The sequence below is a fragment of the Staurois parvus genome, unplaced genomic scaffold, assembly GCF_062004578.1.
Source record: "Staurois parvus isolate SC_StPar_1 unplaced genomic scaffold, SC_StPar_1.0 ptg001865l, whole genome shotgun sequence".
NCBI classification, from domain to species: domain Eukaryota; kingdom Metazoa; phylum Chordata; class Amphibia; order Anura; family Ranidae; genus Staurois; species Staurois parvus.
The window spans coordinates 69,639-86,585 of NW_028319661.1; the positions used below are offsets into that span (position 1 = coordinate 69,639).

Below are 16,947 nucleotides of genomic sequence, written 5' to 3' on the forward strand. Positions count from 1 at the left end.
GAGTGATGTAAAGACGGGCTGTGCTGTGGGGGGGCAGTGCTTTGTGGGGGTTATGTAAAGGGGACAGCAGTGCTGTGTAGGGGTTGATGGGAAGGGGACAGTGGACACTAATGTGAAGGGGACTGATGTAAGTATGGGATTGTGATATAAAATGAGGGGGCTGTGATGGGAAGGATTTTAGACATCGCACAAACATCGGACTTCTGCTGGAAGAAAATTTTACTAATCGGACCTACATTCATTTTAATTCAATACCCCTGTTATGGGCATTAGATGACAGTCTCCCTCTCTGACCATTTTCAGCCAGACTGACTAAAGATCTAATGTCTGCACCCGGAAACTTCTGCTTAAGGTTCATTGGCAGACTTAGAAATCTTTTCCTGATAAGTTATCCCCAGAGATGCCTGTGGTGTGCCTTCCCTGTCTTCCCTATTCTGTTCCTATACCCTATACATTAATGATTTCCTATTGGGAATACTTGTATTTGGACTGCACTGGTTAGTATAGATGTCTGGTTCCTGCATGCCCAATGGTCTTCTGGTGTCTATTGATAGCTTTACATCATGAAATTAAATAGGACGCAATATCCAGCATCTTGTTAGATTGTTGACAACAAGTAACAATAGCTATAGTGGAAATCTGATATCCATGACATTGATTTTATTTTCTTTATTATCATAACGATTTATTATGCTTCATTGGTCATGATTACATCTACGTAGTTTTATTCCTATCATATAACATTCTGAAACCTAGCTATATATACTACATGTTTCTATCACAGTTAACCTTTAATGTACAGTATATGCTATGAGATTGGGTGTGTGCAAAGTCTAGCAAGGCTCTATAACAAATTACATCTTCATGAATGTGGCATGATGACATCATTACATTTTTCTCTTCACTAATGAATTTAATGCAAGAAGGGGGCTTATTGCTTCTATTCCTATGCATAAATAGTAAAAACATGTTTTATTTTATTAGAATCAATATTTAAATTGATGATCTGTTGCTATAGGAGGTGAGGGTTTGCCGGCTTTGAACTGGGAATACTAGATTATAGAATAGAGGTAGGTGGACCCATAATACAAGGTCATGTTTAGTAAATTCAGCATTGCCAGGGACCAGTTGGAGATTAACATAACCTTAGTACCTCTGGGGGTCAGACACCATTGGTTCTGCTTCTCCTCAATATATCAGATTGAAGGAGTTATTTTTGGTGCAATGTCCCCCTTTCTCCTAAAGTCTAACACATCAGCAGCAACTGCACTCACTGCTCCTATATAGATTTACTGGTCCATATTATGTTTATTCCCATGTGTAATTGATTAAAGAAAACCCATAGACAATTGTATAGATATAAACGGTGCAATATGCAAAGTGCTAGTTGCAAAGTGCAGTAACCCATAGTCATTGGTTTGAAGTAAGATCGTTACAGGGTAGATTCTGGTAGCCTGCAATGGTAACTAAACTTTACAGTTAGTGCTTTGTTCTTTGGCCTGTTTCACAGAATACATTTAAAAATGATGTAATTATACACTAATGATGTATAGTGGTTCTAATTTCAGTCCACTCTGGTCCTAGCAGCAACAGAGAAGAGGTAGTTATGATGTAAATGATGTTCTACATACTACTAACTGAAACAAGAGCACAGACTTCATTCATTTTAAAAGATTTTATTACAAAATAACCCATTTCCCCTCAGTGATGTCTGATCAATATATAAAATATTTAACATTAAAAAAAAGAAAGACAAATGTATTTAAGTCACTACTGTACTACATCAGTTGCCCCTACCCAGGTTTTTTACTCCACAGTAAACATCTATCAGTACAGACTGTAGAAAAAGGACCTTATAGTAAATGTATACCAGCTAAAGCATTGTCTTTCAACACAGTGACAATTTGCATCATCTTGCACAGTAATATTCAGATAAATGAACATATTTTGAAACAAGAACATTTCTAAAACATACAGTATGCACTACTTAAAATGTATAGCAGTAGAAGGCAGTGTGTAACCAGAGGGCAGTCCAATGTGACTGGAGAACAGTTAACTACATAAAACTATTATTTGAAGTACATACATACATTGTGTGTATGTTTTGTGTTAGCATCAGCTTGTGTGTACCCATAAATACTATACACATACACAAATATTCAGGTTATCTGGTACAGTGATATTTTTTGCTGATGAAGGTACACTTCATTTCAGTATACTGTAAGGCTTTTCTACCTTATTCTGGTGCTTAGACCTCTGTGCCTTCTCGGGAGAAAAGAGTATTGTTGGTGATGCTGTTGTAGAAGTGGGGATTGAACTGATTTAGTAAAGAACCAGTGTAACCAAAGGGATTTGATGACATAGTAGGGGACCAGTCTGATCCTCCGTGACTTGGTATGTTTGTAAGTGGTGAGTATGAGCTGAAACCAGTTGTGTTCTGTGCCACTTTGTCAGATGTTTCATTACTGAGTCCAAGTGGTACTGATCTACTTACAGGACCGGCATTGTTAACAAAAGCAGTCATGCTAGAGAGAAAATTGTTAAGGCATGGTGTTATGGCGGGTGGAGATAGTCTTTTTTCAGTTGAGTCATCAGTTCCTGGTGAGGAACTCTCCAGCATGTCTTGATGTTCTCCATTTTTTGGGCTGTCAGGCAGTGAACTCCCTTCTGCTTTATCTGAGGTTAGCTGGCCATTGGTGTCAGACTTTCTCTTTCTCTTTCTGCGGAAATTTCCATTGTCAAACATTTTTTCACAATTTGGGTCCAGAGTCCAGTAATTTCCTTTTCCTATTAACAGAAAATATAATGCTTAGGATATATTTTTCTCTTTAGATAAAAGAGCATTTAGATCATATATGGTACTGTATGTCTAGTTTAAAAACACTTTAACTTTTTTATCAGTAAGTTTCATCAATATTTTACTGGTATTCAGATTATGAAATGTGCGGCTGGGCATATGATATAGAGCTTTAGACACAGCGATGGATAATAATCAACTAGGGACACAAAGGAAAACAAAATTGACTTCAGCGTGATATTTTTTCAGTCCTAAAATACACAAAGCATCAATCTACAGCAAGAGGCATAGACATTTCCTCATAGTTACTGTTTAAATTCCTTTGTTGTTGTTTTTTAAGCACACTTAAGCATTTACATTTTGATGATATTATAGCATTTATTTCAGATATTTCATCACTTATGAGAAAGGCATTTTATATAAAGAAAAAAGGGTATATTTTTATTAGGAAACATTACTAAGTGTCATAAAATAAAAGTCACTTACCTGGATCATCTTCATCCCTTGGAACTTTTTTGAAGCAATCATTTAGGGATAAATTATGCCGGATAGAGTTTTGCCAGCCAGCTTTGCTTTTGTTGTAGAAAGGAAAGTTGTCTGCAACATACTGATAGATTTGGCTGAGTGTCAGTCTTTTATCTGGGGCACCATGTATTGCCATTGCAATTAGGGCTGAGTAAGAATAAGGTGGTCTCACCAATTTCATGAGTTCTTCTTGGGATGGAATTGGAAGCCAGCCTAACTCAGATCCTCCTAAGCCATGCATGTTAGGCAAAAGCTGTCTCTGCATACCGTATGACTGAGGCATGAAGTGGCTGGTGTTGGATCCTTGCAGGTAGGGAGGTGGTGTGATGGATGGCCCATTCAGCCATAGATAAGGATTAGCAGTAGTGCTGTAATCTCCAGTCTCAAAGTTTGAAGGTCGTTGAGGACTAGGCATAGTCTGAGGGTGGAAGATGCTGTCACAGTAGATATTGATCTCTGGAGGTTCTTGCCCAATGTTTGGAAATTGTGGCCCACAGCGAGGTGGAGAATGTGTCTGTGGATCAAATGCACTCATGGTAGAAGGCTGGTAGGCTGGAGAGCCAGATGCACCTGTGCTTGCAACTATCCCTGAAACAGGTGTATCACCTGTGCCCTTCCTCAGCACTTCTTATACACCTGTCAGCAGCTAGGTTTTTGAATATGCTCCGCCTAGCTTTCACTGACTGGCTGGAGATGAAATGATATCCCTTTTTGGAATGCTGGCAGCCTATAAGCCCATTTAAAATTTATGAGAGTTTATCTTTCAAATGAATGGAATATTTTTTTCAAGTTCTCTAAAAAAATACTACAGTTTCATACAGATTTCAGACAGGTAAAAGTCCTAACAGAGATTAAAAAAAAAAGCAGTAACAAAATCATGGCAATACAAAAAGGGACATGATGCATTTATAACAACATGGTAACCTTTTATAGATGTGTATAAAAGGAGATTGTATTGCAAAATATGTAGGGCAAAGTGTTCTTATTTTAGCAGAAAGCGTGTTTTACATCTGATACTCTGCATTCTCTATAACACAAACACTTAAAAAATTCTTGCACATGTATAATAAAGAACAGCACTTATTTATTTTATGTCAGAAATGCATTTCTGAAATGTAAAACATTTACTGCTACTACCAGTGTACTGGCTTCTGTTTACAGTCTGGAGTTTGTGCTGTTTAATTACCATATAAAGAGAGATAAGCATCACATATCATCTTTACCCTTCATAATGTTTAGTTTCCTGCATACAGTGTTTGTGCAGACCTATTGCCATACAATGAAGTGTGCATTGATTCATGAATATTTCCTCCTTTACTACTTTGTTGCTAGTGTATTAATGGCTTATTGTAATTACAACTAGTTTTAGTGTAGTACAATTTACATACTGCTGTAAAAAACAGTGCAAAGGAAAAGGCAAACATTTCACAAAGAATACACATTACACATGCCTTTGGGGGCTTACAGTCTAATTGTCATTGAGAGCAAGAATAATAGTTAAGGAGCTAGTTGGAAAAATAATTGTATTTTAACTTCTGCACTAAATTCATAAATCAGATGTGGGGGGTGGGGGGCTTTTAAAGCTATCTTTCTTGATTTCATATTGCTTTAGATTTTTTTAGGCTGTTTTAAAAAGAGCACAAAATATATTAATAACAGAGAGTATTTGTATGGTCCAGATAAAAAGAAGATATTCCTGTTAATATTCTACATAGTTTTTATAGCATGGGTAAAAAAAAAGATTGCATGATAATTTTTAAGTGTTAAAAAGAGTGCCAGTTTAAAAATAACTCGCTAGACTGCAGAAAAAAAATCTCAAACACTGTATTCATAAAATCTTAATTTATTGGAATGTAATAATGCATGCAAAAAAGTAATGTGTACAAAAGCAGAAAATCATTTAATTTATGTGCACATAATTTGTTTTGATTTAAAGCCAGATTTAAAGGCCTGAGTGTAAAAAGAAATGTGGCACCTAAGTTCCATCTTTATTAAGACATTTATATGAAATGTATATTTTAAAACAACTGTCCACATCAGCTCCAAAGGGATAGTCCCAGGTAAGTCCAAGAATGATAGCAAACCTTGAGCTATTCTGTGACATATTGTTTATATCTGTTTGGTTGTTGTTTTTATCAGATAAGAATAATGGTGTTTATGTGATGCAGTAGTCCCACTGCTGGCTGTCTTGTCTTTGATGATGCTGTCTATTCTGTTTGTACCATGAGTGCTACTGAGTGCTACTTCATTACTGATAAGTGTCTGTGTTTGTTTGAAGGGTGGAGATGGCTCTCAAGACAAGAAATGTTCCCTGTTCTCCACATCTTAGCACCTGCTATTCAAAGTGTGGACATGGGAGATACCAGACTGATAATTTTGGATTCTATTTTTTTCCTAAAGCCCTGTAAACATGATGAGAATATCAGACGCAGGGGCGGACTGACAACTCATGGGGCCCCCGGGCAATAGGGGATCATGGGGCCCCTGTGTCCTTGCCCAAACTCAAAGTAGACTATGAAAAAGGTACCAGGGGCATCTCATGGGGCCCCCTACTGACCCCGGGCCCTCGGGCAGTGCCCGAGTTTCCAAATGGTCAGTCCGCCCCTGATCAGACTAATGATCATCCGTTTTTTTTTGCATGCTAGGCTCATAACAAAAGTGAAGAGTTCACTAGAGTTATGAAAATTCTTGCACGACAGAATAAAAATTTGAACGGGATTTAATGTATTGTATTGTATTTATGGATGAAAACTGTCCTGATTAAGTGAAAATTGTACGATCTGGTATAGTATGAGAAAAATTTTCAAGCTTCTCCTTTTGGATAGTTTCAAACAAAAGCTGTGTACTAACGATTAGATTATCGTACAATTGCTTTGAAAGCTTTTTTTTGTATGATTTTCTGATCATGTGTACTAGGCTTTAGTGCAACCTCAGTGACATACTTGGCCATACAGGGAGGATTTCGATTAGAATATTTTAAATTAGACTCCGGAAAGAGTAAATAAGCATAAGGTAAATAAGCATCTCAGTAACTAAAGAAAAAATATACATTTTAGCCAGAAAAACTTTAGTTACAACCATTTAAAATTTCAGTTGCATGGGGTCTAATTATTCATAAATCAGTCATTAGACCCCAGTCTTATCCTATATGTATGCATGCTGTAAAGTACACTATATTGCCAAAAGTTCATATTGCCCAAATCATTGGATTCAGGTGTTCCAATCACCTCCATGACCACAGGTGTATAAACTCAAGCACCTAGGCATGCAGACTGCTTCTACAAACATTTGTGAAGGAATGGGTTGCTCTCAGGAGCTCAGTGAAATCAAGTGAAGTACCATGATAGGTTGCCAGCTGTGCAATAAGTCCATCCATGAAATTTTCTTGCTACTAAATATTCCACGGTCAACTGTTAGTGGTATTATAACAAAGTGGAAGCAACTGGGAACAACAGCAACTCAGCCATGAAGTGGTAGACCATGTAAAATGACAGAGTGGGGTCAACGCATGCTGAAGTCGCCAACTGTCTGCTGAGTCAATAGCTAAAGACCTCCAAACATGGCCTTCAGATTAGCACAACAACCGTGCGTAGAGAACTTCATGGAATGGTTTGCAATGGCTGAGCAGCTGCATCCAAGCCTTACATCACCAAGTACAATGCAAAGCGTTGGATGCAATGGTGTAAAGCACGCTGCCACTGGACTCTAGAACAGTGGAGACTTTTTCTCCGGAGTGACAAATCACGCTTCTCTGTCTGGCAATCTGATGGACGTGTCTGGGTTTGGCGGTTGCCAGGAGAACGGTACTTGCCTAACTGCATTGTGCCAAGTGTAGAGTTTGGTGGAGGGGGGGATTATGTTTTTCAGGGGTTGGGCTTGGCCCATTAATTCCAGTGAAGCTGATTGTTGAATGTGTGTACTTTTTATAAACGGTTTTCAATATTGCTGGTCAAATCAGAATTTTTTTTTATATATTTTTGCCTTGAGAATAGAAAACAACTTTTTGGGAGACAATTCCACCAAACGGAAGTCAGTTTAGCCCCATATTTTATGTAGCATTTTGGTAACATAAGTAATAAAAATATTATTGCCAGATCAATAGACCCATTGATGGAATGTAAAAAATTGCTATGAAATCTAGTATGCTTGCCAGAACTGAGTTTATTAGAGCACGTGGCTAAATGGTTAGCACTTCCGCCTGGCAGTACTATGGTCGTAGGTTCAAATCCCCTCCATGGCACCACCTGCCTGGAGTTTGCATATTCTCCCTGTGGCTGCGTGGGTTTCCTCCAGGTACTCCGGTTTCCTCCCACACTCCAAAGACATGCTGTTAGGTTAATTGGATCCTGTCTAAATTGGCCCTAGTATGTGTATGGATGTAAGTTAGGGACCTTAGATTGTACACCCCTTTAGGGTTAGGGACTGATGTGAATGTGCAATATATATGTAAAGTGCTGTGTAAATTGACGGTGCTATAAAAATGCCTGTAATAATAATAATACTTCATTACTGTACCCTTACGGGGATTGGCCCTGAAGGCATCTGATCATACTTGCAAAATCAATTGGTCTCTACTGTTTATGATCATCTAAATGTATCTTGTATCTCTTTACAACTTAACCTGTTTATGCAGACAGTATGCAAATATGTAGCCTCTCGGCGGCTGGGCCTTGATGCCGAGCAGTCACATGTTTGAGTATCAAAAGTAAACAAACATGTGGCAGGAGTGCATACCCTGCGTGCTCCCAGCACATTTACTGGCGCCTCACAGAAAGGTCCCGAAAGATCACTACCTCGATCACCCTGATTAGGACCTTTCTGCTCATGTGACTGCTGTGACAGCCAATCACAGCAGTCACATGACCCTAAACCCCACCCCGCCTCCTGGTATCATAAACCCCTTAAAGGGCTGGCAGGCACCAGTGCCAAAGGGTTAAACTGATCCTGTATTCTGTAGTGACAAAGCAGCTAGTGGATGAAACCACAGTGCCCAGAGGAAAGTGCTTTTTGGATAGCAGTGGTGCCCCTTGCTTTTCAAAAGAGCAAAGGTTTAGGCAAATTTCCTGATGAACAGTATTCAATTTTTTTTATACTGGCTGTTTGTCAATTTTATTTTTAAGTGTGGCAGCAGTGTTGCTTTAAGGAAAACTGGGTTGTATGAAAATCTAACTATACAGTCTTAATGTATAATCCAAATGTGCACTGGCACAAAGAAATGCAGGCACAACAGCCCATTCAAATAAATGGGCTGCTGTGTCCTCCCAAATGCAACTTGCCACTTAGGTGTGAACCTAGCCTTAAGGAAGGATTGCTAAAATTTTGAAAATCACCACGTAACTGAATCAAAATATACTGTATGTACTATATTACTACTATTGCTGTCAAGATCCTGCCTGTTTTCATGAGATTTAATAAATGCTTTGAGGGCTGTTGTGCCATTGAGGTTTTGTATTTATGATAGCATTTGCCTCCTCTGTGTGCCCAGAGGATTGGTACAGCAGCACAGGACACACAAAAGGTAATTTTTTCTAACTAAAAGAATTAACATGTTATACTTACATGTTCTGTGTAATGGTATTGCATAGAACAGCCCCACACCCCTTCATCTGGGGTCTTCCACAAGTGATTAAAAAAGGTTTTTGGGCTTTATAATCAATTTATTATCTCAAGAAGCTGGCATCATAGCTGGTTATATATGCAGCACCATGGCAACTGCATCAGCAGACTCTGGCATAACTGTTTGCATACTACAATACACCCTTACACATTTCTAGCAAACCTTTGCATGAAAACTGGGGTTCACAAATGCTGAAATACATTTTTAAGCTGGCCAACTCTGTCAAAGTAATCCCACTCTGGCCAGTCCCTATACCACACTTCATCAGCAGACTTTGTGTGGATCACCAAATCATTGCACAGCTCTTCTTACAGTAACCATTGTGGTAGTTCCAGTAAGAGTGAGGAAGTGGTCCCAATCTGACAGGAATAGCTTAAACAAAAAAAAGGAAAGTAGAGCCATGCTGGTCACTGATTTAATAGAGTTACAGTACTATATATTTCTAAACATGTGTCAGACCATATGTGGTGGAGAGTGGGCCTCCTTTGCCTCCCTTCCATGCTGGAGGCATACCAGAGACCATCTGGTACTGTTCTTCTTGCCTATCTCCAGCATCTTCTGTTATATTGCACCTCTTGTCCACTCCAGTGTACTGCTCCTTTCACTCCTCCAATGTACGTATTGTATTCCTTCATTTCCTATCTGTTTTTGTACTGCTGCTCTCATGCTCTCACCTGCTTCCACCCTGTTGTACCTTTCCTCTCTTCTTGTCCAGTACTCTCCTCTCTAGACTACTCTTCTAGTCCACCTCTGGTACTCCTCCAGTACTGCTCCTCTCATTTACCTCAATTTACCCAATCTGTGCTGCTTCTCTTTTCCACCTTGAGTGCCCCTCTGTACTGCCTCTCTTGACAACCTAAAGTACTCTCTATACTGCTCTTCTCATCCACCTCCAGTTCTCCACTTCTCTGCAAAGCTTCTTTTTCTCTACATCCTCACTGTACTGTGTCGTTTGTCCATCTCCAGTGCCCTTCTGTTCTGTTGTTCTTATTAAGCCAGTGGCTGCCTACAGGCCTCTTTTGTGTTACTCCTCTCATCTGCCTCCACTGACCCTTGTACATCTCAACTGCCTCTGGAGTCTCCCATTTCTGCAATTCTACTCTTGACCTCTATCACATCTCAGTACAACTCTCTAGTCTACCTTCAACACTTTCCCCAAAATTATTTTTTGTCCACTATTCCCTCCCCCATACCCAATCGGTACTTCTCATCTTCATCCAGTACCCCACTGTGCTGCTCATCTTTGTCATTTTACATGTACTATACTCTCCTTTGCCTTCTCTATAGATCTTCACACATTATTTATCTTTATCTGTTTGCCTGTATCTGGCTCTGCAGCTCTAGGGGAGGTTTGTGTCCCCGAAGCTGTTAAATTTCAGGTGACTTCTGTCTCCAGGCACAAGCTGAGTCAGACACCAACAAAAAGCGGGAGTTGGTAAAATGTAATAAATATACCTTCATAGTCGTACTAATATTTTCAGGTTATTAAATAAGCTCAACAGTAATTGGCTCCATTTGCCTTATAATAAATACACCATAAAGTGATAGTTGATATGAATGGCAATACATGATAATCTCGCTTGAAATTCCCCTTGAAATAATGTTTATTGTTTATGTATAGTCACCTTCATATTTCTCTAAAGATTGAATATCAGTTTTAGCAAACGTTTCAGAAAAATATTTAAAACATTTTCCTGATACTGTTTATATATTTTGTCCTCGGTATATTTCACCAGCTCCTAGAAAGTGTATTTTTACAGCAGAAATCCCATAGTTAAACATACAAAATGGAAGCACATGGAAGAACAGTGCTCTCCTCCTGTACTTATCCACTCACTAACATGCATATGTGCAGTAACCTAAATCTTGTTTGCCTATGATGTAATTGTGTTTAGGGCAGAGAATTCACAGCAGGTATCTCCTTGGCAAGATTAAAAAGTGTAAGGAGGGCTATACATATGCAGATAAAAGTAATCTAAACAACCTTTTGGAGCACTGCATGCAACAAATTAGCTACTTATAGGTTCAGTAAGAAGCAGTTCTCTATGTTGGATGAGACCACATGAAGAGGGAAAAAACATCTTAATGACTGGTAGTCAACTTTTTCTAAGGAGAAAAGAACAACAAGGCATTGACTACAGTTTTTGCATCAATAAAAAAATAGTGTTGAGCTCTAGCGGCATGTGACTTGTGGAAGTACAAACAGATGTCTCACCAACTTTGATTCTTGGTGAGAATGTTGAACCCTTAGTTGAGATACTGCATTGCCTTTTTGTAGCAGAAGATCTTTACATATGTTCACTTCCAACACAAAACCCCAAAACAATGAGCTTAGTCTCTGCTTATGGATAAATGGTTGGAGTCATGAAAACCATTTCATTTTGTGCCTCTTAGCCATCTGTGCACCAGAACCAATGGTATATAGCACAGTTATAGACATACTTTAACACATTCAGTGTTTCCACCTTGTATACAGCTGTTTCAGGATTCTTTGCCCTCCTCAGTGCAAGATATGGCTTTATTGGTTCTATGATGTATGGTTTGAGAGCCCGGGGAAGAATGCAACCAATAAGGCCAAGGAGGTAAGCACCCATAAGCAGAGACTGAGCTTCCAGCCCTGATCCAGAAATACCAAATCGGAAAAAGCACATAACATAGTTTTCTCTGTTCACAATCAACCTGCCAGAGTTTCTCAGACTGCAGCTTTGAGAATACATTGTCACTTTTATGCCCATTTACACAGGCAAGGCCTCACACTGTAACAATACTTTCAGTTACAAGAAATCAATGCTTTATCTCACAGTACTTTAGAGGTGGACTTTTTGGAACCTTTTATATTGCCTCACTGCAACCAGACTGTAGAAAACCACATGACTGGTATTCTAGTTACCACTTCTATAGATACACAGGGTTTGTATTGTTCTTTTGAAGTGTAACGTGCTCTTTCTTGAGCTTACGGTAATTTATAAGAAAGAAAATTATCATTTTCTGTGGGTAAATTGTATTTTTACAGATAGGATAGACATCAGTGAGATGCAGTGGGACTATTATTGACACAGGAGAGATGCTTATGGTTGCCATACAGGCTACATGAATCAGCAAACAACTGAATAGCCATAACTTCTCTTCAGACCAATTTAGGCTTGAAAAATCATTGATCATTTTATATTGATTAGCAGCACTGAGATACTTTGTTCATGAATATGATCATATTTCGACTAATTGGACTATAAGATTACATGGTGGAAACAGGGATGTGATCGATAACTTGCAATTGTAAGTCACAATCATATGTTATGAGTGTATCTTAACTATTAAATATAATCCACTTTCCCATGTGTGTTATATTGATTTATTGATTGATTGGGTTGTTGGCTGGAGATCGATTATTTCAATTGGAGGACCTTTTGTATTGAACTGTATCGTTGCTGTATTGTCACCCTTTTTATTGTAAAGTGCTGAGCAAAGTGTTGGTGCTATATAAATCCTGTATAATAATAATAATAATAATTGGAGGAATCAATCAATTATTGTATCAAAGAGTGTTTGGCCACCATAAAACTAAAACCGTTGGCTCCACAGATCTAAAGGAGAGACCAGTGGGGCATGCTGGTACAAGCAGTTGAGTTATAGTATATATGATACTGGACTACACTGGTACTAAAAACGTCAATATGCTCTAAAGTTTTTTATGACAACTTTGTGGACAGAGGAACGTAAGACATAAGCAATAGAAATAGCCCATAAACAGAAGACATGATATGCAAAGAAGTACTCAAATGCACCTATAACTATGCAGCCTATTTCCCATGTCATGCAAAGTACAAGGTCCAGTACAATCACAATAAAAATTGTAGTTCAGCAACTGCTGGAATGTATTTGTTACCCAGGTCTGTGTCAGATGTCTAAATGGCCCAAATTTTAGTCTCTAGTACTCATAGTTTAAGCATCTACCAAGAGGGTACATTCACTGAAAAATAATGGAGTGGCTGCAGACAATTTTTGATGCAAATGTATTAAATGGTTTAAAGTCCTTCTTTGCAGTGTGCATTGTATGGGGTTCAAAGGAATTTCTCCCCTCCTCACTGGAGTTCACAAAATCTAGGCAAACTTTTGGTAAAAAACTCAAGAAAGTCTTATTTTTAGTGACTGAGAGAGGATGAGCTTTAAATAGAAAAATATTATTTCACACTAGAGGCCTCAGACTTGTATAAGTTATACTTACTGAACTTCTCAATACAGAGCGACAAGCATACAAAGCAGTGTAAAGACACCTAGCATTGAACATAGTTGTGGATTCATGAAGAAGGAGGCAATTCCATTTTGTGAACTCTTCACTGCTAAGCTTAAGTTTTATAACATACTGATTTGACCTACTGTGATAGAAGCACGGTATTGTGAAAACAGCAAAATGGTGAATTAAACTGAAGCTTGGGATCAAATATCATTGTGAATGTACTAACTTTCTGTCCTTAATATATGATGCTGTATTATACATGTATAAAAAATTATTATCACTACTATCGTGAACGCTCTTCTGTGATTGCAAATTAGTTCTCAGATTAAAAAAATGTTTTTATGCCCAAAGTAAAAGTAAACAAAAACAAAATTGCAGAACCTCCACATAAATACCAGCTTGGGGGGTCAAATTTAGTTAAAATGAACATCAACATTTCAGTTCATTTTGGGCAATATTTCAATATAGCAACATTGACATAATGCTGTTTTTTAAGCAAATAATGAACTGTTTATCACTTTTGGTTTAAATTTGCATACTGTTGAATTTATCTACGTTGTAACTTTCAAATTCGGATTGTATGACTGCTATGGAGTGGTTGAGATTTTGCAGCTGTTGAACTCTGTGCATGGACTCTTGTCTACATTGTTGTATCTTGAATGTGTCTTGGGCTGTGCAAAACTATTTTTTATCACTCTGCCATGGTACTTCGGTTTGCAATGTTTACATGACCATATTCACAAAATTACAGCTGACCATGAGTTTGTATGTATCTGAAAAAAGTTCCATTTATTTCCTTTAAAAGTTAATAGTTTATACTTGGAAATAGTCAAAGTAAGTTATCTAAATGTTCATTACCAGAATGTCGATGTTTACCCCCATTTTGCATTTTGGAACAACACTCCCATATTTTGGAAATCATGTAATCCACAATGTAATAAAGTATATCTGTCACAAATGAAGCATGAGAATGTAGAGCAGACTAAAACAATATAGATTTTTTTTCTAGTGTTATAAAATCCTATTGACATTATTGAGGAATTAACACTTGGACATTTTTTATATAAATCTCTGCTTACAATTTAGAGCTTTCAGCACTACTTTGAACTGTAAAACCACAAATATTTATTCAAATTGCCATGCTGGCGGATGTTTTTCTTTTTTTCACACTTTTATTTGGAGTCTATCCATTATGAAATAGCCTTAAACAGCAAAGTATTTTTGTTGTAAATATTGGAAAACTGCTACTTATTCTTAGATCAGTTTAAAGTACCATACACACTAGTCATGTTTAGTGTTTTGACTTTATTTAGGCGGTCTGAAAATTTATAGTAAATAGACATCACAGTATATTTGGTTATATCGAAAAACTGCGACAAAGAGTTAATGATTCTTTTGTGGTGGTGCGTGGGAAAAGTCTTAGTTACACAACAAATTTAGTTTTGAACCCCTGATCTTAAGCTTTGCCTTGTAATGATAACAAACATTGTCTCTAGTATATCGTTTTAGTGAATTATGAGGAAAAACATGAGCAGGTACATGAAATTGTTTCTAACTTGAGTCTCACACGGCCGTTATTTACCAAACAACTTGTAAAATCTGATGTCCTAAAATAAGCGATACTTTTATATTATTATGGCCTTCATGAAAGAAAGAAGTGTTGAATTGACTGAAACGATGCAGCAATTGGGTTTATTTTTGGAAATTCCTACAGCCATTGCCAAGTAATCACAATTTTCTGTAATTCATCAGCCCTGAAGTAGATAGTTGGTCAGAAACTCTGAACATTGAGAGGTTTATTATCAATTTTATTACGAATTGTGTAAAACATTATGTAAAGAGAATCTGTCACCTACCAATTAAAAAAAAAATGTGCATGAATTAATTTATCACAAAATGTAACAATTTAGGTTATGTTTAATTATGATCTTATATGACTTTGCATGATTAAAAATCATACATAGAAAAATTATCATTTTTTCAGAACAGAATTACTAAAAGTTTTTTAGATTTTTAGTAAAAATTTAGTTTTTGCTATACTGTTTAACATACTTAGGCTATATAGCAAATTATAAAAAAAATTAAATGAATAAGTGCAAACAAAAATACACAATTGAGTATAAGGTTGTCCAAAACCCCCTATTTTTGGCCAGTGAACATGTATGTCTGGATTATGACTCTCAATAATTTCTTTGTTTGAATCCCCCATCATTGGTCCTCTGCCATGTCCCATTACTACAGTCACTATTTAGTCAAGTGTCAGCTAAAACACTGCATTTGTAGTTGTATACATTTTTATACGTGCAGAAAAAAACATGAACTAAATTATGAACAAAATTATTAGAAATAATGTCTTGTTTGCAAATGTGTTTGTAGGAAAATTCTGTGTGACTTTGAATATAAAACTAGAATATATTCTGTTTGGATTATAGTTATTTGAATCTCAGCTTCCACAATTAGGACCTCTAGATAAAGGCTATTCATATTAAACATAAGAACCTCTCACAACGATTCTTGAAATAATTCTTTAAAGAAATTTCAGAAGATAGAATTGCCACCCCAGAAATTTAAATTTTAATAAGAATCACTCTCATGACAAGGATCACTCTCATGTAATCCAGAAATATGTCTGGGGACACAATTTTCCTTAATGGAACCTGAAGAAGGTATTAATCCTAATAAGTACTGCAAGGTATAGTGTAAACATTATACTCCAATCCTATACGTAATGAATATAAACAGTACTATACAAATCTATGAAATGGTTGACTGTAGTAATGCTGAAAAAGGTTAAATTGTAAAGACAAAACCTGGAGTTAAACTATTACAACATTAATTATGACATAAGAACAAAATAATTACAAAAAACAAATAATGCTTCCATTGGCATTTTGGCTTGTTGAAGTGTGCCATAATATCACACTACATGTTCACTAAGCCTGTCCTTGTACATTACAGCCCAATGTTCTCTACTCCTTTGGAGTATCTTGGTGGATATAAAAGGTCAACTTTTGTTTTCAGTAAATCTTGAGCATAATGCAATCCTGGCTTTGATGAGCAGTTCAGGATGGTTTATGCCTGTGGCAATGTGTACTTATTTACAGTAAAAATATATAAAATAGATGTTTAGTACTGAAAAAAACTATGAGTCATCGCAGTAGCTCTCAGTCATATGACCGTGGCGTAAGCTAAACAACCAGATATAACCAGGAGACACAGTGCTAGGGTAAAGAATTCTGAACAGAATGTACAACCATGGAACTGGTCCAATTGCTTCTTTATGTGTCAGCAGTGACAGTAATCATATGGTAAGGGCAATTTCCATTAAAGCCATCAATGCACTATGGGGTTGATTTACTAAAGGCAAATAGATGGTTCACTTTGCAAGGAACTTTGCTGACTTCTACAAGTGATGTGCAAGCAAAATTGTGTTTTTTTTTTTTTTTAATTGCACCTGGTTGGGTATACTTTGCAAAGTGAAATTGCACTACATTCACTAAGTCCTGAGGAAAATTCCCTTATAAAGGGCAACTTTCCTTGTAAAGAGAAAAACGTATTTGCCTTTAGTAAGTCCTGAGGAAAATTCCCTGGTAAAGGGCAGCTTTCCTTGTAAAGAGAAAAGCTTATTTGCCTTTAGTAAATTATCCCCTATGAGATACTGAAATGTCTGCGATACCGAATAGGAAGCAATGTCCACAGAATTGCTACATAAATATTTACTTGTGCAAGGCCATGTCAATAAAATGTGTGTCTTAAAGTTTATCTAAAGTC

General features: G+C 37.2%; 1 protein-coding gene across 1 annotated transcript; it reads right to left on the minus strand.

Moving 5' to 3' along the window:
* Positions 1 to 1,660: 1,660 nt before the first annotated feature.
* On the minus strand, positions 1,661 to 3,929 carry LOC149433996 (forkhead box protein I1-ema). Its single transcript, XM_089664245.1, has 2 exons — positions 3,284 to 3,929; positions 1,661 to 2,787 (listed from the first exon to the last, which is right to left on the minus strand). Exons 1-2 carry the CDS (start codon positions 3,855 to 3,857, stop codon positions 2,249 to 2,251), a joined length of 1,113 nt encoding a protein of 370 aa, XP_089520371.1. The 5' UTR covers positions 3,858 to 3,929; the 3' UTR covers positions 1,661 to 2,248.
* Positions 3,930 to 16,947: the final 13,018 nt, after the last annotated feature.